This window comes from Thalassophryne amazonica, chromosome 23 (assembly GCF_902500255.1).
Source record: "Thalassophryne amazonica chromosome 23, fThaAma1.1, whole genome shotgun sequence".
NCBI classification, from domain to species: domain Eukaryota; kingdom Metazoa; phylum Chordata; class Actinopteri; order Batrachoidiformes; family Batrachoididae; genus Thalassophryne; species Thalassophryne amazonica.
In genome coordinates this window covers 14825964-14851585 of record NC_047125.1, presented here as the reverse complement: position 1 = coordinate 14851585, position 25622 = coordinate 14825964, and the positions used below count along the sequence as shown (strand labels likewise).

Sequence of the window (25622 nt, the reverse complement as noted above, 5' to 3'; positions counted from 1 at the left end):
CCTCCATGACTCTGAGGTCTTGGTTCAGCACTATGTTGATGTCCTCCAAGCATGATTGAGGACACCTGCATTACCAAACTTCCTTGAGAGGTTGGTAATAAAGTGCTTACAAAGATGTTGAAGACGGAGCCTTGGGATAGGCCGTCATTCAGGCTCCTGACAGAGCTGGACTGATTCCCCAGTGAGACCTTGAATCTGCATTTGCTGAGGATGGAAGATAAACAGTGCATAATAGCTTGGCACTTCAGGATCCCGGATATATTCAACAGAAGTCTGCTTGTCCAGACAATGTCATAGGCTGATAAGTCGGTAAGAGCTTTCTTGACATGTTGGAAGACATGTCAAGTCTGCATGCTGTGCAGACCAAGTTCTCACAGCTTCTACCAGATCTAAAGCCTGCTCATTCTCTTGGCAGGATAGACTTTACCAGACATGAGAGCCTTGTTAGGAGCAGACATTCAAACAATTTTCATGTTGTTCAAAGGGGGGAAATGGGTTGGTAGCTGAGCGGATTGACTGTTTAAGACAGAGAACATCAACTTCAAGCTCTTTTGCAGCGCTGGAAATGGAGTCATTCTTTGCCCTTGACATTCCTTCCACATTCAGCTTGCAAATATGTCCAGCTTCCTGATGTTGCATTGGCCTTGAAAAGGGTCGTTTGTGTTGTTGGTCACAAATGGCATCGCCAACAGTGATAGAAATCAATGCAAAAAGCAAAGATAATGTATAAATGGTGTACATCAAGGTGCATTTATCAAGAATGTGAAGGTTGTAATCTCCCACCCCAATTATTCAAATTATTTCCTGCCCAGGTTTGTCTCAATATCCAGATCAAATATGTGCACATGCATAATAACGCAAAACTGCATTAGCAGAAACACTCAAATGTTGCTGAACAGGGAAGACAAATTACTTGTGCCTGAGCAATCAAACGTCATGAAAATATTTTTGCCCAAGGTTTTATTTATGGCAATTCAGGCAAAGCATAGTGAAAAGGAGTTTTTAGAGGTTTGATTTGGCTCAAGCAGAGGGTCACCCCTGGTCTGGTCTGCTTGAGGTTTCTTCCTCAGAGGGAGTTTTTCCTTACCACTGTTGCTCTGGGGGTTGATAAGGTTAGACCTTACTTGTGTGAAACGCCTTGAGGCAACTCTGTTGTGATTTGGTGCTATATAAAGGAAATAAATTGAAACTGAAATAAATTGAAATTGAACAGGAGCTGTGCATTGACTTTTTTGATAACCTACACGTCTGAATCCCCAGGATGCAACAGGTATGTAAAATCTGAGTCGTTGCTTGATTTATTGAGTTTTTCTCTAGAGGATGATGTAAAAATTTAACTCTGTAGTTCTCTTAAAGGTTGTTTTTTTTTTGTTGCCTTTTTTGTAACTGGAGCTAAATCACTCCATCATTTTCCTTGACTCACCCTCCCTCATTTTTAATGCCATTGTTACATTTTTCAAAACTCCACAGTAGATGATCAAAACTTGATGGAAACTTTCTTTAGCACAGTATTTTATAGGAATCTAAAACCTGTGAGATAATCCTGTCACCTTAGTGGGAGAACAAATCCCTGGAGGGGGAATAAAAATAATAAATTCAATATGAAAATATCAGTTACACCCTTCAAACGAAATAAATAATAATAAATTGGAGGATCTCCACTATCTGGGGCTCTGTGGCCACATTATGCAATTTGCAATTTTGCAATTTGAGAGCCTTGCATTCTGGCTCAGCCTTTCCTCACCATGACAGTCCAGTCCAGCATCTGTAAAACATCAGATACCATACGAATCCACCTATCGCTCTCACACTCCAACTCACCCCTACACGTGAACAAGACCCTGAGACACTTAAACTCCTCCACTTGGGGCAATAACTCTCCCCTGACCTAGAGGGGGTAATTCACCCTTTTCCAACACAGCACCATGGTCTCAGATTTGAAGGTGCTGATCTTCATCTCAGTCACTTCACTCTCGGCCTCAAACCTGCCGAATGCACATCAGAGGTCACAGTCTGATGAAGACAACACGGTCATATCATCTGCAAAAAGCAGAGAAGCAACTCTGAGGTCACCGGACACCGAACACTGAACCTTGAAATCCTGTCCGTTAACATCACAAAATGGATTGGTGACAAGGAGCAGCCCTGGCAGAGTCCAACACCCACCAAGAACAGGTCCGATGTGATGCCAACAATGTGGACACAGTTCTGAGTTTGGTTGTATAGAGATTGGATTGGATGTTACAACGGTTCCGGTACCCCACGCTCCCACAGCACAGGACGGCACAGCTCCCCACCACCACCACCACCCGGCTACAGGACACCTCGAAGGACCCAATCAAATGTGGAAACTAATTACGGTAATCAAACTATGGAAAACAAATTCTTGTGCAAATGCAGTATCATTTAGAGCGCTCAATGTAGTAAAATGTGACATCATTATTTTTCCCCTCTCTCCATCACCCTGGTAACTGCACTTTTTAAAAATTAAAAGCAAATAATACACTTTTGTTTTTCATATCATAATATCATTTTTATTGCTCGTTTTACCCTAATTAAGAGCCACACAGAGCTTTGAGGTTAAAGCTCTCCATCTGACTTTCGAAATTGTCACTAAAATTGCTCTGAAAACAAAGCACCATGTCAAAATCAGCACCAACACCAAATGAAAGTGCAAAGTTTTCAAATGTGACCAATAAACAATAAACAAATAATCACCCCTTTGAGTCTGGTCTGCTTGAGGTTTCTTCCTCAAGATCATCAGATGGAGTTTTTTCCTTATCACTGTCGCCTGTGTGCTTGCTCTGGTTGATAAGGTTAGACCTTACTTGTGTGAAGCGCCTTGAGGCAGCTTTGTTGTGATTTGGTGCTATATAAATGAAAATAAATTGAACTGAATTGAATTTACCTGCCATCTTTATTGTTGTTCAGTAACTGGAAAAAGCTGGTGACAGTGTTGTGCTGACGTTCCAGACCTAAAAAAAAATAAATGAATAAATAAAGTCAACATCAGTGTTGGGGAAAAATTACAAGAATACTCGTATTTCAATAAACAGCATTCTAGGTGATCGCACTATAAGCATCTTCAAGCATTTGTGAGATACAACACCAAAAAAATACACATTTTTCCACTATAAAATTATGCTGGCATTGCTTTCCAAAATCCATCTGAATGCAAAACTGCAAAGCAGTTTGGATGTTAGGGACGGAGTGGAGTCGGGGCTACGGAGGGAGAGGATGGAGGTACTTGGGCAATCAGGCAATGAGTCAGTCGTGCTGTGCAAGAACATTTGGTTTCCCTGTAGGGGGTGTGAAAAAAAAAAAAACCATGTCAGAGTCCAGAATGCAATCAGAAGGCTTTGTGCTGCAACGGCTGCTATGACAGTGGTTTCTCTCTTCTCCATTCATATTCACAGGCAGATGAAAAAGAAAGAAAAAAAAAAAAAAGACTCAAAAACTTCCTCAGCCCCGTCCTCGTCAAGCATGTGACCCCAGCTGATTCATTTTGTGAATCACATTCACTGGAGTGGGAGGGAAAGGAAGTCCTCTTATGTTCCATACTAAGCGTCTCTCACATCATCAGCATAACGGAGAACGTAAAGGGGCAAACTGATTGGCCCCTGAGTCGGGGGAAAAGAACTTTACATAATGCTAATTGCACATCCGCTGCAATTACCTTTCCGTACTAATTACAGAAAAGCTAATTGTGAAATTACCATTTTTTCCACAACCCGTACAGTGGAGCGACTGTGCGGAGTGTGCCGTAGAAGACAAAAAAAATAAAAAATTCATAAGCTCATAAATTCCGCCTAATATAATCCATATTCATAAAGCCGTGCTGTTTTGTGCGTGTTGTCGCTCACAATATGACTGGAAGCGGCAGAAACCAAATTCTGCGCCCCCAGTGTTGTTTCTACTCAACCGAGGGGGAAAAAGGTTTGCTAAGATCGGTGTGCCACACACTCGGCATCTGTCATATTAGCGGCCTATTCTTTGTTTGAAGAGGATTCTATTCCCAAACCTGATGCTTGACATTCTTGACTCGTCTCTGCTTCCACGCCTTGCACAGCGAGTGTGAAAAGCGGGAAGAGAAATGGTCTCATCCCTCCCTCTGCTGCAAGAGCAGCGGCGATGAAAAACAACCATATGCAGGGGAGAAGGTGAGAGAACGATAGAGTGAGGGTGGAGGTGTTGTGGTAAAGAGGAATTTAAAGAAGAAGAGTGGGGTAGAACGTGGAAAAATAAGCGAGGAAGTGAGCAGGAGAGGAAAGAAAAAAATAAGAAAAATGAGGTTCACGACATTGGCTCTTTAGGCCCGTGGCACATATAGGGGACTATGTTTACTAATGGACACCATCGCTCATCCACCCATGCTGTCCTGGCAATAGCACAGCACACTCATAAAATAAGAGAGGCACAACGAGAAGAGAGAAATTGGAACAGAAGCCTGCAGTTCTGCAGACCACGTTATCCATGCGGAGCAGATTCTGCACTCCAAAGGGAACACGCATTGTGCTTCATAAGCCATCAGCAACATTTTCAGGCAGGAAAATAACTTTGACAAATTTGATGAAAGTCATGACGCGGCAAGCAGACCTGTCAGATTTCTGGACTGGGTGTACTGTCTTGATTTAGAGTTCAAATTAATCATTCTGCAGCGCATTTGTTAAAGTGCTATGGAATTGCGCCATCTTGGGCCACCAAAAAAGTACCATTTTGGGTGTTGTTCAGTTTTCAAAAGTAAAAGTCGTCTGCTTCAGCAATGACGACACTTTGGTTCAAAGTCTATGTGGATCCACGACTTAGATTAACTTCATCATTAGCTTCCATAAAATGTCTCGCCCCCTCTCCAGATGGAGAGCACATTTACATGTACACTAAAAAAAAAACAATCATCTGGTTTTTTTTTGGAGTTACCAGATTATTAAAGTGATCACGTAAACGGGACAACACAACATGCTTTGTCGGCTTAAGGCCATTACCGAAATATGAGAAATCCAAGAAACACATCTAGGTTTTGACCAACATTACGTTTTCTCTGACACGTGCACTGATAATCTAGTTTCTTTCATATCTACACTAAAAAAACACTGTTAAAACTGTCTTTTGTCAAAGTCATCTTGGTTGGTTGCAAAGGTTGCTAGTCTTCGTTAGTTTTCTCTTCAGAAAAGCTCTATCTGACCCCAGACTTTTTAGCCAAGTTGCTAAACCATTCATCCATTAATTTTCTATACCCACTTACTCCAACCAAGAGTGACTGGGGGGGGGGTATCCAAACAGTAATAGGGCGTGAGGCAGGGTACAACCTGTACAAGACACCAGTCTATCACAGGGCCACTTACAGACAGTCAAACACATTCACACAAGCACGCACACCTACGGCCAATTTAGAGTCATGAATTCAGCTAACCTGTGTGTCTTTGACTTTGGGAGGAAGCCGGTGCACGGCTTCTCTTAGGCAGTCATCTTTATAAATCTCATTGGAACGGCACCAAACAAAAGTTCCAGCATCATCACCTTGCCCAATGCAGATTCGAGATTCATCGCTGAATATGACTTTCATCCAGTCATCCACAGTCCATAATTGCTTTTCCTTAGCCCATTGTAACCTTGTTTTTTTTCTGTTTAGGTGTTAATGATGGCTTTCGTTTAGCTTTTCTGTATGTAAATCCCATTTCCTTTAGGCGGTTTCTTACAGTTCGGTCATAGACGACTCCAGTTTCCTTCCATTCGTTCCTCATTTGTTTTGTTGTGCATTTTCGATTTTTGAGACATATTGCTTTAAGTTTTCTGTCTTGACGCTTTGATGTCTTCCTTGGTCTACCAGTATGTTTGCCTTTAACAACCTTCCCATGTTTGTATTTGGTCCAGAGTTTAGACACAGCTGACTGTGAACAACCAACATCTTTTGCAACATTGCGTGATGATTTACCCTCTTTTAAGAGTTTGCTAATCCTCTCCTTTGTTTCAATTGACATCTCTCGTGTTGGAGCCATGATTCATGTCAGTCCAATTGGTGCAACAGCTCTCCAAGGTGTGATCACTCCTTTTTAGATGCAGACTAACAAGCAGATCTGATTTGATGCAGGTGTTAGTTTTGGGGATGAACATTTACAGGGTGATTCCATAATTTATTCCTCAGAATTGAGTGAGTCCATATTTTTTTCCCTCTGCTTGGTCTAAAAAAGTAATAGTTACTGCCACAATTATTTTTTCCTGATTTCTTATAGTGTTTCTTAAAGCCAGAAAGTTGCCATTTGAAATGACTTTAGTTTTGTGTCATGTCTGTGATCTGCTTTTTTTCTACAAAATTAAACAACTGAATGAACATCCTCCAAGGGCGGTGATTCCATAATTATTGCAAGGGGTTGTATATCAGTGAAAGTATTGAGTTACAAGAAGCAGCTACTTTCTCTTATGGGACAAACATCTTTGCTTTTAAAAAATCCCCAATATCTGTTCACAAATCACTAGAGACTGAGTGCCAAGTGAGTGACAGTAGCAGACTTATGTTTAACTTTGCAGGCTCAGCTGCTTGCTGTTCTGACTTTTCATTCCTACTTCCAGACAGCTTACTGACAGATAATAAACGGGAAAAAAAGCCAGATAAAAACACTTCCCATTTTCAAATGACACTGCAGAACATTTTGTACTCTTTGATTCTCTCCAGGAGGAGTGTGACAAAGGTAAAGCTAGTGCTAGTAAGATCAAGAAATGCACCCAAAATGTTAAGGAGATACACAACATGCATGTGTAATAGTCAGGTAATGCTGGATTTAAAAGGAAAAAAAAAAGACAAAAACATTACATTATTTCAAGTATTGATGCTAAAACACATACAGGCTTTTGCCAGTGCCAACTGTGGACAATGTTTGAAGACTTTTGAGTAGTTTTGTTTTCAGTGAGTTTGGCAGATAGAAATTATACACAAGAATGCTGCACAGAGTCAAGTTCAGTAAAAAGTTCTTGGCTAAAAGGTAAGAATGAGTCACATTCATTTAGTTACTCACTCCTACTTATACCGAAGCATTGGAGTAACATTTGAGAGCAGCTCTCAAGTCATTGATGAATAATCTAATATACTGGATTCTCAGAGTGGAGTAGCCAACAATTTAACCTACGTATGACCCGCTGGTCACTCTGTGAATCTTGATATTAGTAGGCTTCCCCTAACCAAACAAAAAGGATAAAAAAAAGTTAGAAATGAAAAGAAAACCAAGTTGGTGAGGTGGAAGTTGGCAGAGACGTCATAACAGAAATCACATATTACTTATACATTTATCAAGTTTGTACAGAGGTTTGTGTTAAACCATCCATACAAATATTTCTATACAAAGTGTAAAATTTACCAACTTGAACTTATGCTTAGAAATGTGTGTAAATACGGTGCATTCAGAAAGTATTCACAGTGCTTCACTTTTTCCACATTTTGTTTTGTTAGTCTTATTCCAAAATGGAGTAAATTCATTTCCCCCCCTGAAAATTCTACTCACAACACCCCATAATAACATATTTTTTTTTATCTTTGCAAATGTATTAAAAATAAAAACTAAGAAATCACATGTACATAAGTATTCACACCCTTTGCTCAATACTTTGTTGATGCACCGTTGACAGCAATTGCAGCCTCAAGTCTTCTTGAATATGATGCCACAAACTTGACGCTCCTATCATTGGGCAGTGTTATCCATTCCTCTTTGCAGCATCTCTCAAGCTCCATCAGGTTGGATGGGGAGCATCGGTGCACAGCCATTTTCAGATCTCTCCAGAGGTGTTCAATCAGATTCAGGTCTGGGTTCTGGCTGGGCCACTCAAGGACATTCAGAGTTGTCCTGAAGCCACTTCTTTGATATCTTGGCTGTGTACGTAGGGTCAAATTTCATGATTTTATCTTAAGATAATAAAGATTTTCAACTCATAATGGTAATGGGAAAGTTTTATGCTGGTTGTTATGGTGAGCTTGTGAAAGCTTCTTAAAAATTAGGTCCATAGGCGATTAGGATGTCTAAATTATGAAACAACATACAATGTGAGCAAATGATTGTTACGAAATGTTGAGGTTCAAAAGTACTGGTGGACTCAGTGTCACCCCTTGCTGCATTTATTTTTGTCATCTCCATGCAATAACAACACACAAGCACCTTAGTCTCCATTTCACAAGTTTCTTTTTGACGCTGACACTTTCTGCCATTATTCTGGGAGGAACATAACCAACACATGGTTTTTAAATAGACGTTTTGTTGCCATATATGGTTCATTGAGGGCATTTCTGAATGCAAATGACCATGAATGTGTATGAACATGTGCTTTAACACATGCAATTTCTCAACAGCTGAAACTATGTGTACGACCATCATGCATCCCTTTAATAAATACGGGACTTTTTTTTTTGTACTTGCACAAAACTACATTTTCTATGCAGTTTGCGAAATGAGGGTCCTGATTTTACAGTGTGCTTTTTGCAAAACGTGCAAGAGAAACATAACAGCAAAGCTCATTGGCAAAAACAGGCTACAGTATTGACAAAGTAATGGTGGTCAGTCAATGAAATATTGGTCTTAAAGATTGTATTTTGTATTTAGAGAAGAGCCAAAAACACAAAATGACTCCACTGAAAGCTCCTTTAAATTTTCACACAAAGAAGCAGATAGTCATTAGAAATGCATAATAAAGCACCCAACAAATAGCCATCATGAACACAACCTGTCAGCTCTACTGTAAAAATTAAAATTGATGGTTGTTATGCCTTGAAGATGAGCAGTAATGAATAAAAGGATGACGGGCTCAGGAACACGGGGGGCCAGTGATGCTTAGCAAAGGTCAGCTGGTGCTGTGCGAGATGTGATACATGCACGCTGAGCCGCACTAGCAACTTCTGCTGCAATCTTACTTCGGGGCAAGTTTGGTTGCTTCTGTACAGACAGACTGATGACACTTCAGGAAATCACATAAAGATGCAGGAAACTTGAGAGCACAGTCTTTAATAAGTGGACAAATTTAATGACCCAAAAGTTACAAATTCCACACCAAAATCTAAAGTGAATTTTGGTGGATCTGAACCACCACATTGTAAGGAACCACCCACCAACCACCATTCTGCCATGCCCAAATTTAATGAAGATAAAGCTAATTTAAAAAGCCAAGGGTCCATTCACACTGTGACATGAAGTGGGTGACACCAGCCAACTTAGCATATTCTCAAAAATCTAGGTTATACGGCGGAGAAAGTGAGCTTCCAGGAGGCCAAGTTTCCCCGTCTTCAATGCAGGTTGACGTAGCCCAGCAGAGGGTGTTATTTTACTGGCGGAGCTCAAGGTTTGGGGGCGGCCCACTGACTCACTCAGAACTTAATTTTACTTTCCCCAATCAGAGGCTGGACGAACTGGTAATGCATGGCATGGAGCAGCGGCGTAGCTTGGAGAAGCCAATTGTGAATTCAACTATTGAGACATCAAGTCACACAGTCAATATAAACAACGTAACTCTGCGATTATGTCACTTGTTACTGGTGCGTCATTGAGACAGGTTCTGCATATTCAGAAATTTAACTCATCTGCACACGATGCATGTCTCCCTCCCTCCATCCTGTTACCACCCCTGCCCCCGCGTCTCGCCACTTCCCTCACCCTGGCTTCCTTCTTGCCACCTCAAAGGCAGCGCGGTTTTTACTGCTGCAGCCTTCAACCCCCAAGCTGGGCGGTGCAGACCCCTTCTGCTGCGGCCTTCACCCACTTTGCCTCAATTTGGATGACAGACTGCTTCAAGTTTAGAGCACATAAACAATGTCAAATGTATATGTGTTATCTTTAATTTTGATGTGTGCCATTATTATGGTAAACAAGTAATAATTGTGGATTAATTGCTGTATCTTGTCTGAGGTAATTGGAGTGTAAATGTAACTGCCCTTTTTGGGATCAATAAAGTTGTCTGAATCATATTCATGCCAAGGGATCCAGAGGAGGTGGTGCATCCAGTCAAGCCTCTGACGTTGGCCACCAGAGGTGAACAGAGTTGTAATGACGTACTTCCAGATCCACGTCAGTGTCCTGAAAGAAACATTGCTAACGCTTACTCGCTCACTGTGAATCTTCCAAACAATGGCCTGTAATATTTATACATGGGCCCAACACTTGGGATGTAGCACACAAAATTCAGTTTATTGTGTGATCCAGATAATTTGGGCATTTACATTCTTCCTTCCAGCATCTCAAGGACACGGACAAATTCAGCAGTATAGTGCATATGTGAAAGAAAGACAGGAAACAGAAAAGGGGGGTGGGACAGATGCAAAGGTCAGCCCGGGCTGTGACTTGAACATGAGGATGTTGCAAACCACAGCTCACACTATGAGGCAAACACCTTTACCCCATCAGCAAAATGAACACAAAGTTAACGCAATGTTGAGTCAAGGTAACAATCTAAAACAAAGTAAATATAAAGAAGAAAAAAGAAGCACCATAAGTCCAGTAGAGGCTCTGACGTCTACTGGTGGTGCCTATGTTTATCTCCGGATTCCAGAGCATGAATCAAGAGTCTATAACTCTCCTTTGGTGGGTCACCAGTTTGACACAGGTTACTTCACCAGCTATGGCCGGTAACCATTTGGAGCTGGGTGGACTGGGACAATGCTGCTGACAGTGTCTTATCCAACAGTACAGACAGGTAGAGTAACGGGGGGAATGAAGCCCAGGTGTCCCAAATTCTGATTCCCCTGAGCTACTTGCTGTAATAAAACAAATATAAAGGCAAGTGAACTTACCTGCAACTAAGTGAAACAAACTGAACTAAAAACTAACCAGAGCACCACGCTCGTAGAGGGCAAACCTCCGCCAACACTACTTTCCAATTCCATTCATTTTTCCTTGGAAAAATTTTCAAGGTCAAAGTCCTGTTAGAAAGTGCCTTTTCATAAGCTACAATATAGTACAAAATACAGATCAAAAGGGCTTTTCAATGTTAAAATCAAATATCTGCTAAATCCCCAACTCAGATTTAGTTCAAATAAAAAAATGACCTTTGAATGAACTAATAACATCACCACCACCCCAAAATACATCATTTCACAGCCTATTTTTAGCATTTAAGAATGAAAAACACAAATAGTTTAACTCAATCCAAATGTTTAACTATAGTTAAATTAGGCCCTATGCTAGAGAGTAACTGTTTTAGATTTCTTCACTGTTGTCAGTGATTCCTGAGTCAAATAAAAACTGTTTATTATAACCTTGTTAGTTGCTGAAAGTGATGTTCTGACAAGAAAGAATTGCTAACTGTTAATGTGATAAATTAAGCCGTTATTGAACTTAAAATATGTTGTCAGGATTCTCAGTGTTTTGACTATTTGCACATAAGCGTATTAAAGGTTACGTCTCACAGTAAAATATTTCAAGGCATATGTCAAGTGTTTGTAATTTCTTTTTTGTTCATACACATACTAAAATACTGCAGTATTTGGTTTTTCCAAGGTTGCCCAAGCAGAGATGAACAATATAAAGCGATATAGACTGTGACAGTCCCGGCAAGAAAATAAAACTAGTATCACCTCTCGATCTAACCCTAACCATATAGTTATGTTGTTCAAACAGAAGCCTCTGGAAAAAAGGGCAGGTTTCACACAGCTTCTGTGTGGATGAAAGGCCAAAAAAGAAAAGCTACTTTTTCCCAAAATACTCACGTTCATGTATACTGAGCCTATAACCACTGTATTTTCCAGACTACATGTCGCACTAGGGTATTCATCTCATCTTCCCAAAAATGCATCATGAAGAGGAAAACAAAAGACAAACATAAGTTGCATGGGTGCATAAGTTGCATTTGTGTCTTAAACATGGTGCTATTGGTTCATCCAATAAGAAGCAAAAAGAAATCAGATGCATAATTCAATTCAACTGCCATTATAAGTGCATGTACAACAAAAAGTATATGTGCATGTGAAACAAGTGCAATCCTCATAAATACAGCAGCAAATTTACTAGACTTAAAAGGTTTTGACAACAGATTTTACAACTATTTCAATTTATTTCATTTATGTAGTGCCAAATCAATCAATCAATCAATCAATTTTTATATATAGCGCCAAATCACAACAAACAGTTGCCCCAAGGCGCTTTATATTGTAAGGCAAGGCCATACAATAATTATGTAAAACCCCAACGGTCAAAATGACCCCCTGTGAGCAAGCACTTGGCTACAGTGGGAAGGAAAAACTCCCTTTTAACAGGAAGAAACCTCCAGCAGAACCAGGCTCAGGGAGGGGCAGTCTTCTGCTGGGACTGGTTGGGGCTGAGGGAGAGAACCAGGAAAAAGACATGCTGTGGAGGGGAGCAGAGATCGATCACTAATGATTAAATGCAGAGTGGTGCATACAGAGCAAAAAGAGAAAGAAACAGTGCATCGTGGGAACCCCCCAGCAGTCTACGTCTATAGCAGCATAACTAAGGGATGGTTCAGGGTCACCTGATCCAGCCATAACTATAAGCTTTAGCAAAAAGGAAAGTTTTAAGCCTAATCTTAAATCACAACAAAGCTGCCTCAAAGCGCATCACACAAGTAAGGTCTAACCTTACCAATTTTAAGAGCAAGCACACAGGCGACAGTGGTAAGGAAAAACTCCCTCGGATGATTTGAGGAAGAAACCTCAAGCAGACCAGACTCAAAGGGGTGACCCTCTGCTTCGGCCAATCTACCAAAACGGTTTACAATACAGAACACAACAACAATAGACAAGAGCATCCAGTACACCATTGGGGGGGGGGGGGGGGGGGGGGGGTAGGTGTCTCCAAGCCCCTCATTGGATCCGTTCCTACAGCAGAGTCTGTCCTGCATACGCCACAGAAATCATCCAATCCAGCACGTGCATCCAGCCACATCTCAGACAGAGAGAGAAGAAAAAAACCCCCAAAAAAACAACAATCAGCCGGCCAGAAAAACTAGACTTCAGGTATAATTCTTCAGTATTAAGAAACAGGAGAGCAGAGGAAATACAAAGGTGATCACCGGCCACGAACCATAAGCTTCACTAACAGACCCAGACTTTAGATAAAGTTGAGGCCGAGACCCACTCTGTTTACTAATAAGTTGAATTTAAAAGGGTAGGAAGCATTGTGCCATGCTATGCCAGTATGCTTGCCATATGAAAGGGAGAATAAATGAGTTAATTCTGGACTTGAAAACCTCTACAGAATCTGACTTTTATTGATGCAGGGAAATTATTCCGCGAAACAGGGGCGGACTTTTTATTCACCATACGTACATTTCTGTGAAGGCTCTCAGTTGTCCAGGTGGTTTCCATAGTAGAGAAGCTTGAATCTTGGACTGGACTGGGTTGCTTGACGCGAAGATGTTTTGCTTCTAATCGCAGAAGCTTCCTCAGCTAAATTTCTTGCTCTGGTAGCCTGACTTCTGTCTTGACTCTTGTAGAGAAGAAGTCAAGACAGAAGTCAGACTACCAGTGCAAGAAATTTAGCTGAGAAAGCATCTGAGATTAGAAGCTAAACGTCCTCACGTCAAGCAACCCAGTCCTGTCCAAGATTCAAGCTTCTCTACCACCATAGGGACACAAAGTAGCCTTGCGTCCTGAGAATGCAGAGCCTGGGCCAGTACATAGGGCCTGAATAGGTCAGCTAAATAGGGGAATGCTAGTCCATGAATAATTTAACAGGTTCATAGATTAACAACTCTGATATATTTTTCAAACATTATAGTTAGACTTACCTTAACCTAGCTGTCCTCCCTGTTGCTGTTTGAGCTGTCCCACACAGTCTAAACAAGTGGAGTTCTGAGTATAAAGGTTATTCTCTCTCTTTCGTCAATCAATCAATCAATCAATTTTTTTATATAGCGCCAAATCACAACAAACAGTTGCCCCAAGGCGAGAGCGTGGTCTTTCAGTTTGAGAGCACAATTTATTAATTTGACTTACTCTTCTTGTTTTACAGTGGCTGGCATCCGACTTAATGGTGTATTACTGTCACATTCTGTTCTGAAGTGTAACTACTTCAGATCAGTATGCAGGAGCAGCTCATGTGTGTGGACACTGCCATCTTGTGGCCACAGATGGGAATGCAGTTTTTCCATATTAAAGTTGCTTCAAATAGAAGTCGCAAAACCTCCCAAATGAGTGAATAAATGAATGAATAAACAAATAAAAACCTGCAACTTATATTCCAGAAAATATGGTAATTGAAAGGGTGCAACACTCTTCCCCACAGGTTTCTGATTCTGTCTCTAGGTATTTGTCTCTCTGTGTGTCTTTCACAAACAACGTTCTAATAATTAATCCACGTTTTATTTTGGCTTTTTTTTTTTTAAAGGACCAATTCTCTTACAATTATTTCCAACTAATCTCCACTGCCTGCCTTCCCAACACGTACGAACACAATTATTCTAAATCCTCTATTGACTTGTGGGTAAAAATGATTGAGCTCATTTCATATCCATCCCACAACTATCTGTGAGCACACTAAAAAGTGCAAGCCTGGACATCAGTTAAATGCCTCGCCAGCTTGTGGTCAGACTGATAAGGGAATTCTCCTAGGAGTCATATGCAATGAGTCTCTGAAGGTTTGCTGAATGCAAAAAGAAAGCTGTGGGGCTGCAATAAGCTGTTGCTCAGCAGTCTTGTCCGAGTCCATTTATTTCCACAAAACAGGCGTCTGGATTTAACCCTTCAGGCTGTTTGGAAGGCACCACCATTTGTCATCATGTCATCATCTAGCCTGAAGTGCTAAGGTCAATTTACTTTTGGTCAACCCAGGACTGGGCAAAAATGAAATGGAAGGTGCCCTGTGGTAGCCATGAGAATAACCTGCAGACTGTTGCAGTCATGTGGATTGAGAAAATGGCTTTGAACAGACACAAACCAAATCACGGCAGGTTATAGTGGCTCTGACACTTACCGCTGTCCCCCGCTGCTGGTGGCTTTAATCTTTGCTGTTTGAATCTTTTGGCCTCATGCTCTCTTCTCCTGTGCTCTTCTAATCTGATCTGGAGGTCTTCAGCAACCTGCTGGAGTTTTCTGAGCTGGGCCTGATGAGCGACAAAACCAACAAGACCACAGATCAGCACAACATGCAAGTGTTTCAGCTGCAAGTCAGGTGACACTTTCACACAAAAGTCATTAATCTGAAGTCAACCTGTAGGGAGTTCAAATCCACTTTTCCCAACCTTATGCAACACACACAGCAGTCAGAGCAACCAAATCAGAATTCTGAAGACCTTTGTAACAGAAACAGGCAACTCAACGTAATTGTCAACATCCTGAATTTCAGAATGTGTTCCGTTTCTGTGAAACCACCCTTGTCATCACTGCAATCGGCAATCCAGAAATTATGCAACTGCTCCATACATTAGATACAGTTAAACCCCTTCTCTGACGCCAAATCAGGTTTGCTGGAATACAGCTTTTTCGAGCTAAAGGTGCATGGTCTAACGCACATAGTGCAGGTGCATTTTGGAGCATGTCCAACTCCACATTGTATTTTTATAGTGCGCATAAGATGACCATAACATACAGTGCAAAAGGATTGAACTAAAGTAGTTATGGGTGAGTTTTGGGCATAACGTGAAATAAAGCAATTGTGATGTTGGTGATCATCGCCTTTAAGACCCAGGTTGTACTGTAACCGGACGTACAGTGGACACAACTGATAGGTTTTATGAGACGTGAACAGTCCTGTGCCCAGGTGGGCCAGGTGAGAGAAGCCACCAAAGCTGCTTGAGGTGAAGCAGTAGGGTAAAGTTTTGTATTTGAGTGCTGAATTTTTATTAAATTTAATTGTTGTATTGAGTAATTCAGTGTCATGTGTATGCGCAACTTGAATCTGCCTAAGCATGGCGTACCTGAATACTGCATCGTGTAAACATCCAGAAAACGATACGCTCCATTTCAGGCCAAATTTTTGGTTATCTACAGAGTGTCTTGCAAAATCCTATAATACCCTGTGCATGCAGTAGGTCCGGTGCAGCAGAATTTTTTTACACATATATCATACATGAGTCACACATGCACACATATATATGTGTGCATGTGTGTGTTAAAATTTAAATAATAATCATCATCACTTGTGTCAGAAGGTATTGCTGTCATACCAGAAAAAGCACAAGCTTCTGACGACCAAATATACAGCATCATCACTATCTGAAATAGACCAATTAATACGAAATGGCACCAGCTCTTGTTTGTGTGTGCGTGTGCTTACAATCTCTCCACAGAGACTCATAATGCAGTGATGGATTCATTTCGGATAGGGATGAGAGCATTTCTGATCTGCCTTCAGTTTGCCACCGTGATATATGGAGTCCATTTTGTGGAAAGAACATATTTACTTCTGAGTCACACCAGTAACAAAAAGTAATCTCTACTGTGCTGAAGCTACAGCACAGAAAGTAAGAAAAACTTATTTCTTGTGGTTGAAATCTGTGCTTATACAAATCAGTTTGGACAGATAAAAAGTTTTTTTTTTTTTTTTTTTTAAACTGCATATCACAAGCTTTCTTTCAGTACATAAAACTCTCTTCTGTTCTCATCCATTCCGGAGTAATGACCCTGTCAACTGGCATAAATTTGTGCAGAATTAACATTTTTGAGGGAACCAGATTTAGGTGGAACCAAGACTAAGGTTAAGCATGAAATTGGGATTCCTCAGTGGTGGGCACTGATAACCAAAAAATTAACTTCGATAACAGATAATCAGATAACTGAAAAGTTATCTTTGATAAAGATAAACCGATAAACCACCCAAAAATGTATTGGAAGTTACAGATAACCGATAAATTCCAGTGTTGTCTCTGGTACATCTGCAACTACTAACAAGCTGAATTTGAGTTTTAACACCACGATCGCTTTTGGAAGCGATATAAGACTCAAACAATGAGTCAGCATTTTTATGTTTGAACATGCTGGCCCCTGCTGGAAGCTACACGGCTACAGCACTGAAGCACCCTATTTGCAGTCACAAAGCCAGCTCTCTACCAATCACAATGCTCCGGTCAGGCGGAGGTCTTGAAAAATAAAGGCATCCTGACTTATGGTTTTGTGTGAATACTGATAGAATAACTCCATTAATGTCAATTCTGTCATTTGTACAAAGTTAAAATATAACATATATCTTTTAATGTTGAATAATGCGCTAATTCTGAGGTTTTGTAACACACACAGACAGATCGCAAAGGATTCTGGGTAAAATGTGCCTCTGCTTAACACTGATTGGTTCAATCATTCATTATGTAAACCAACACGTTAATGTGACGTGTGTCGTGTGTTGGTGTTTACAGATAATCGAGATAAATGTGCTTTTGTAAGATATTCCATTTTTTATTTGTAAAAACATGCATTTTTACAGAGACCTGGAAGTGTCATTGCAAAATGTTTTACATGTGGAGAGAATGCGCGCACGTTTTATGATGTTGTAAAACTTGCACTCAGTATTGACACAAATTTTGGCTTTACACTGTGCGAGAGAATTTTTTGGACCGAGTGTCAGGTTAATCGCGCGTCCTGCATCGTGTAGTGTACATGGAGTAACAAGCTGCGTTTAACATCTGACGACCACCTCCTGATCGCCGATCGTATGAAAATCAAACCTGTTTGATATTATTTGGGTCGGCCGTCGTGAGGGTATCCTGCTGCTGCAGAGCTACAAGTGTCCAACCGCTCGCACTGTGCCTGTGCGAACACCGCAGAGCTGTCTTGTAATGTTTTGTTGTTGTTTTTTGTTTTTAAACTTAATTTGTAAAAAAAAAAAAAAAAAAAATACTGCCATGAACACCACTGGCCAGTAGATGGCAGTAGGGCCTTGAAATCTTTCCAAAACAAAATCCCAGATGATCCGTCTGCTACATTTAAGATGCGTGGAATTTAACAAACGTAAATATAATAACGTCTATAAACCCAGAGAATATATTCACGAGAGTTTTAGGCACTAGAGTTTAATGCTGCTGTCCGTGGAGCCTGAACAGAGTGTCTGAAATGCATTTGTCCTGTCATGAACACCCTGTCCTACCCATAATGCACTGCTGGGCTCAGCATGTGCTCACAAAACCTTAAAAATTAGCACATTATTTTAAAACTAAAAAAATATATATATGATATTTTCACTTTATAAAACTTCAGACATGACAGTAATTTTAAATAACTTGTCCAAAATTTGTTTTGTTAAAATTTGAACCATAACTTAAAAATGTATGCCTCTGGATGACTTGGGTGATATTGCCAGCATATCAGTATGGTGTTAAAGGAAATTATTATTATTATTATTATTATTTTTGGTGATTAGTTCTCCTTTGCCTGCACAGGTAGAGTGGTTTTTCCTGGAAGTATCTCTCTACTGTTTGCAGAGGGTAGAACTATATACATCTGTTAGGAAACTTTTAACAGGTAGGTCTCAACTGATTTTAAATTTTAAAAATGCTTGCTGTTGTTCAGCTGGGTTTACTGCGTTATCGGTCTAAAAGTTATCGGAGGACAATTCATCTGAAGATAATTAGTCCGATAATGGTTTTTAAAGTTATCTAAAAAGATAATCCGATAACAAAAACATTATCTTCGATAATTATCTGTTATCGGATTATCGGAAGTGTGCCCACCACTGGGATTCCTTTATGCATGTTTTTACTTTGAGTACACCTTCTTGTGTTGAAATTAAATGAAGAAAACATCAAATCTTTGCTTGCATCTCTGATATACCTTTTGGCAAATTGTAACTTATCTTTAAGGTCTTCTTTTTAAGAAAATCCTCCTCCATACCACTTCATCAGGAAGCTGTATAACTGGGGACATAAAATGCAAAACATGCATTATGCACAATTTCTCCAATTACAGCCAAAGAAGCCTATAACCTCTTCTGGGTTCTGTGGGTGTCTTGGTGGTTTTCCTCACTCTTCTCCTTCTTGCACAGTCACTCAGTTTTTGAGACCTGTCTACTCCATGCACATTTACCATAGAGTGCCATACTGTTTGTATTTCTTCATAATTGATGTAAATAAAGTCCATGACATATTTAGTAACTTGGAAATGTTCATGTATCCATCCCCTGACTTGTTTGAAGAAAACTGGCAACATAACTAACTATTTACAGGTACTAAGCCTACCTTATGCAACCCATCATCTTGGCTTTTATATTTTTAACTGGCACCTTGCCTGTGGCTCTAGAGTGGGTAGTGTTTATAAAATAGGTAGCTGACATTTTTCAAGGATGGTAATAAATTATACAAAGTTTCTACAGTGAGTTGGAATGTCAACAGTTTTTAAAGTAAGAACCTTGCCCTTTTATTTCCTGTTAATTACCTAATTTTTTCATGTTTATTTACTCTTAATGTATTTATAAATTGTTTAGATTCTTATATACACACACAATCATTATTATTTCTAGTTTGTCATTTGATTTTTAAATGGACCACAATGGAAATAAGTGTTTTCACTTTCTTGTGTTATCCATGTATCTTTAATGTATTTACAATTAAACAGCAAGCTGTACAAGAAGTTGAACAGTAAGGAAGGAGAAAAGGACTAGTACCAATTGGCCAGACAAAGGGACAGAGCTGGAAAGGATGTGCAGCAGGTTAGGGTGGTCAAAGACAGATGGCAATGTGCTGACAAGTGAGGAGAGTGTGTTGAGAAAGTGGAGGGAATATCTTGAGAAATTGATGAAGGAAGAAAATCAGAGAAAGAGAAAGCTGGATGATGCGGACAGAGTAAATCAGGAAGTGCAAGAGATTAGTAAGGATGAAGTGAGGGCAGCTATGAAGAGAATGAAGAGCGGAAAGGCAGTCGGTCCAGATGACATTCCAGTGGAGGCATGGAAATGCTTAGATGGCAGTGGAGTTTCTAACCAGAGTGTTTGATAAAATCTTAGAAAGTGACAGGATGCCTGAGAAGTGGAGACAAAGTGTGCTGGTTCCTGTTTTTAAGAATAAGGGTGATGTGCAGAGCTGCAGTAACTACAGAGGTATAAAGTTGATCAGCCACAGCATGAAGTTATGGGAAAGAGCAGTAGAAGCTAGACTTAGAAAACAGGTGAAGATCTTAGAGCAACAATATGGTTTCATGATGAGAAAGAGCACTACAGATCAAATCAAAATCAAATCAATTTTATTTATACAGCGCCAAATCACAACAAACAGCTGCCCCAAGGCGCTTTATATTGTAAGGCAAAGCCATACAATAATTCCGGAAAAACCCCAACGGTCAAAACGACCCCCTGTGAGCAAGCACTTGGCGACAGTGGGAAGGAAAAACTCCCTTTTAACAGGAAGAAACCTCCAGCAGAACCAGGCTCAGGGAGGGGCAGTCTTCTGCTGGGACTGGTTGGGGCTGAGGGAGAGAACCAGGAAAAAGACATGCTGTGGAGGGGAGCAGAGATCAATCACTAATGATTAAATGCAGAGTGGTGCATACAGAGCAAAAAGAGAAAGAAACACTCAGTGCATCATGGGAACCCCCCAGCAGTCTAAGTCTATAGCAGCATAACTAAGGGATGGTTCAGGGTCACCTGATCCAGCCCTAACTATAAGCTTTAGCAAAAAGGAGTTTTAAGCCTAATCTTAAAAGTAGAGGGTGTCTGTCTCCCTGATCCGAATTGGGAGCTGGTTCCACAGGAGAGGAGCCTGAAAGCTGAAGGCTCTGCCTCCCATTCTACTCTTAAAAACCCTAGGAACTACAAGTAAGCCTGCAGTCTGAGAGCGAAGTGCTCTATTGGGGTGATATGGTACTATGAGCTCTCTAAGATAAGATGGGACCTGATTATTCAAAACCTTATAAGTAAGAAGAAGAATTTTAAATTCTATTCTAGAATTAACAGGAAGCCAATGAAGAGAGGCCAATATGGGTGAAATATGCTCTCTCCTTCTAGTCCCCGTCAGTACTCTAGCTGCAGCATTTTGAATTAACTAAAGGCTTTTCAGGGAACTTTTAGGACAACCTGATAATAATGAATTACAATAGTCCAGCCTAGAGGAAATAAATGCATGAATTAGTTTTTCAGCATCACTCTGAGACAAGACTTTTCTAATTTTAGAGATATTGCGCAAATGCAAAAAAGCAGTCCTACATATTTGCTTAATATGCGCATTGAAGGACATATCCTGATCAAAAATGACTCCAAGATTTCTCACAGTATTACTAGAGGTCAGGGTAATGCCATCCAGAGTAAGGATCTGGTTAGACACCATGTTTCTAAGATTTGTGGGGCCAAGTACAATAACTTCAGTTCTATCTGAGTTTAAAAGCAGGAAATTAGAGGTCATCCATGTCTTTATGTCTGTAAGACATTCCTGCAGTTTAGCTAATTGGTGTGTGTTTGCAATGTTTACTCTGGCAGTAGTGATGGAGAAGTACAGAGAAGGCCAGAAGGACTTACATGATGTGTTTGTGGACTTAGATAAACTTTATGACAGGGTGCCAAGAGAAGAGCTGTAGTATTGTATGAGGAAGTCTAGAGTGGCAAAGAAGTGTGTGAGGGTAGTGCAGGACATGTTCAAGGATACAAGTGACAGCGGTGAGATGCACAGTAGGAATGACGGATTCATTCAAGGTGGAGGAGGGATTACACCAAGGATTAGCTCTGAGTCCTTTCTTGTTCACAGTGGTGATGGATAGGTCGACGGATGAGATCAGACAGGAGTCTCCATGGACTACGATGTTTGCAGATGACATTGTGATCTGTAGTGAGAGTAGAGAGCAGGTTGAGATTAGCCTGGAAACAGATATATGCTCTGGAGAGCAGGGGAATGAAATTCAGTCGTAGCAAGGGTGGCAATGTTTGTGAATGAGATGGAGCCCAAAAGAATAGTGTAGTTACAAGGAATAGAAGTGGTGAAAGCAGAGGACTTTAAATACTTGGAGTCAACTGTCCAAAGTAATGGAGAGTGTGGGAGAGATATGAAGAAGAGAATGCAGGCAGGGTGGAGTGGATGGAGAAAGGGCGCAGAAGTGATTTGTGACTGAAGAATATCTCCAAGAGTGAAGGGGAAAGTCAACAAGACAGTAGTGAGACAAGCTGTGTTGTACGGCTTAGAGATGGTAGCACTAACAAAACGACAGGTGGCAGAGCTTCACCCAGATCTTCAACAGATCTCTAGAGCTGTGGGAGATCCCTTCCTGCTCCAAACGCTCCATTATTATCCCAGTCCCCAAGAAACCCTCCATAAAAGGACGAAATGACCACAGGCCCGTCACCCTGATATCTGCAGTCATAAAGTCTTTAAACGGCTAGAGTTGAGCCACCTGAAAGCCATCACAGGACCCCTGCTGGTCCCCTTGCAGTTTGCCTGCTGGGCAAACAGGTCAGTGGAGGATGGAGTCAACATGGGTCTGCATTACATCCTGCAGCGCCTGGACTCTGCAGGGACGTATGTGAGGATCCTGTTCGTGGACTTCAGCTCTGCGTCATCATTCTCCACAAAAACTCTCCAACCTCTCTGTGCCAGCTCCCACCTGTCAGAGGATCTCCAACTTCCTGACGGGTAGGACACAGCAGGTAGGTGAGGCTGGGGAGCATCACATCCAGCACATAGACAATCAGCACTGGCGCGTGTGCTCTCCCCAATGTTCTTCACCCTCTACACAAATGACTGCACCTCAGGGAACCCCTCTGCTAAACTCCTGAAGTTTGCAGACAACACCACCATCACTGGACTCATCCAGGATGGTGATGAGATTGCATACAGATAGGAGGTGGAACAGTTGGTCCTCTGGTGTGGCCAGAACAACCTGGAGCTGAACCCGCTCAAGACTGTGGAAATGATTAGTGCACTTCAGGAGGAACCCACACTCACTCCTATCCCTCTCCATCCTAAACACTGTGCCTACTGTGGATACTTTATGGTTCCTGGGGTCCACCATCTCCCAAGATCTGAAGTGGAACTCCCACATAGACTCCATCAGGAAAAAGGCACAGCAGAGGATGTACTTCCTCTGCTGTGCCAAGTTCAACTGACCCCAAGAACTGCTCATCTTCTACACATCCATCATCCAAACTGTCCTGTGCATCTCCATCTCTGTTTGGTTTCCCTCCACCTCCAAACATGAGAGGCACAGACTTCAATGAACTATCAGGACTACATAACAAAAAGTAATTGGAGCCAGCCTGCCCTCCATCCAGGACTTATACTGATCCAGGACCAGGAAGCAAGCTGGTAACATCTCTGTAGACCCCTCACACCCTGGACACCAGTTTAAACTCCTCCCTACTGGTCGATGTAACAGAGCTCTGTATGTCAAAAAAAAAAAAAAAAAAATGAGACACAGGAACAGTTTCTTTCCACAGGCCATCATACTGATGGAACAATTTAACCTTCAAAAAAAATGTACAACTTAACTTCAATGTTTGTCTGTTTCACACATTTATTCTTTTATTGCACATTTTATTTATTGTACTTGCACATTTAATTTGCACATTTTGTTACTGTGAATTATTCAGTGTTTAGTGTGTATTTATACATGCCGTACAGAGAGAGTGCAGCTTAAACCGAATTCAAATTCCTTGGCAAATAAAAGCTATTCTGATGATGATGCGCTTCTCTTTGGGAGTGACGAGGATGGACAGGATTAGGAATGAACATATCAGAGGGACAGCTCAGGTGGGACAGTTTGGAGACGAAGTCAGAGAGGGGAGATTGAGATGGTTTGGACATGTGCAGAGGAGGGACACAGGGTATACAGGGAGAAGAATGCTGAGGATGGAGCGACAGGCAGGAGGAGAAGGGAGGTCAAAGAGAAGGTTTATGGATGTAGTGAGGAAGGACATGCAGGTGGTTGCTGTGACAGAGCAACATACAAAGGACAGGGTGAGATGGAAACAATTGATCTGCTGTGGTGACCCCTAACGGGAACAGCCGAAAGAAGAAGTTCCAACACAACTTGCATTTTCCAATAAATGCAATACTAATCCTAACCTACATCACCAAGTCCAACAAGGTCTTAGCAAAGTAAAATTTACTGTAATGAGTGCCATCACTCTCCATGAAGTCCTCGTGGTTTGTCAAGATGTCATGTACACATGGTTTCAGAACCATTGCCCCCTGGTGGCCATAATCAAAACCAATGCGCCTAGCGTCACACTTGTACGAGGTCTTGCTGAGGACATATGTCACAAAAGGGTAAAACAAGCAGTTTTGGAATGAAAGTTTTTCAATCACATGTAGAATTTCAACATGAACACATAATTGTGGAAATATGGAAACATAAATCCCCAGACGTATTCAAAATGTAGATTGTAGGCTTTTCTCAATAATCCACAATCTGCCTTTAAAAAGGTATAAATCTAAACAAAAATAGTGATAAAAATGACAGAAAATTCAGTGAAATACCAAACTGCATTAAAATAACAGTATTTTTCCAACTGCATGGACACATTGTAGCGACACTCTACACACTCTACATTTCTTTTCCAGCACAGGTTTTTTTTTCTTCAACTGCAAGGACAGCTCATGTCCAGGTTATTGTGTAAGGTTTTGGAACAGAAGCCCCTGAGGTAACTCTGCCACATCAACATATAAAAGAAACACAATGTGCAGTAGGGCCAGAAGGGCTGGGTGACACTTCAACTTCAATCTGCCAATCAGCCGCGACAAAAAAGAACATTAAAAAAAAAGAAAAAAAAAAAGAGGGAGAGAGAGAGAACAGAGGAGTGTATATGTACATTCAAAGACCATCAACTGGCAAATCAGGGACAAAAACTATTTGTTGGAAGATATACAGTCCCATAATTTCAATAAACCATATTATTGTCATTTTAATACCATTTTATGCAACTGGTAAAGCAAATAATCTTTTCAAAGTGATGAAATTTTAATTTGTTAGAATAACCTTGGACTTGAACCGTGGGCTAAACATTAAAATACCACAAGTAAGCAACAACAAAAAAAATTACACTCTCAGCTTCTCAACAAAAATTGCACTCATGCATATAAACAACACTCCACCTCATCCACATTAATGTTCTCTCTCATTCGGCTTAAAACCAAATCATTGGAGCTGTGGAGTAAGGCTTTCAACTTCGCCTTATTCTTCCAAACACTGGTTAGAATTTTCAGTCACTGGGAAAAACACCTGTTAGCATCAAGTAACATGTTATCTTCACTTCACCTGCTTCACTGTCACTTTGTGTGTGTGTGGTGTGTACGCATATGCACACAGGCAAATGCAAAGCTCAGAAAAATGGTCAAAGTTGTGGTATATTGTATGATATATATATATCATACAATAAGTCTATCATATACGCAAGGCAAAGCCTTGGACCGAACATCGACGTAGGTTGATGTAAATATATTGTGCCGATTGTATGTAATACACCATAGTTCAAAACTGCTTGGTTGTATGAAGGTCTTGAGATAAAGATATTTTAAATAGACTGACACGATTTGTTAATGATAAACTACTGTAGGCATTAATCCTTCCCACTGTAGCCAAGTGCTTGCTCACAGGGGGTCGTTTTGACCGTTGGGGTTTTACATAATTATTGTATGGCCTTGCCTTACAATATAAAGCGCCTTGGGGCAACTGTTTGTTGTGATTTGGCGCTATATAAAAAAATTGATTGATTGATTGATTAATGGTACATTCATATGGGCTTATTAAAGGTATTCATGAAAATATCATTACTAAGTAGAATATCAAGAACAGA

General features: G+C 40.8%; 1 protein-coding gene across 1 annotated transcript in view; it reads right to left on the bottom strand.

Moving 5' to 3' along the window:
• Nucleotides 1-25622, bottom strand: part of LOC117505150 (glucosidase 2 subunit beta-like) — a 248340-nt gene that overhangs the window by 202755 nt on the left and 19963 nt on the right. Inside the window, exons 6-7 of the mRNA XM_034164700.1 lie at nt 14898-15027; nt 2909-2975 (exon numbers count right to left, since the gene is read on the bottom strand). Coding sequence (XP_034020591.1) covers nt 2909-2975; nt 14898-15027 — 197 coding nt within the window. The remainder of the gene's footprint in view (nt 1-2908; nt 2976-14897; nt 15028-25622) is intronic.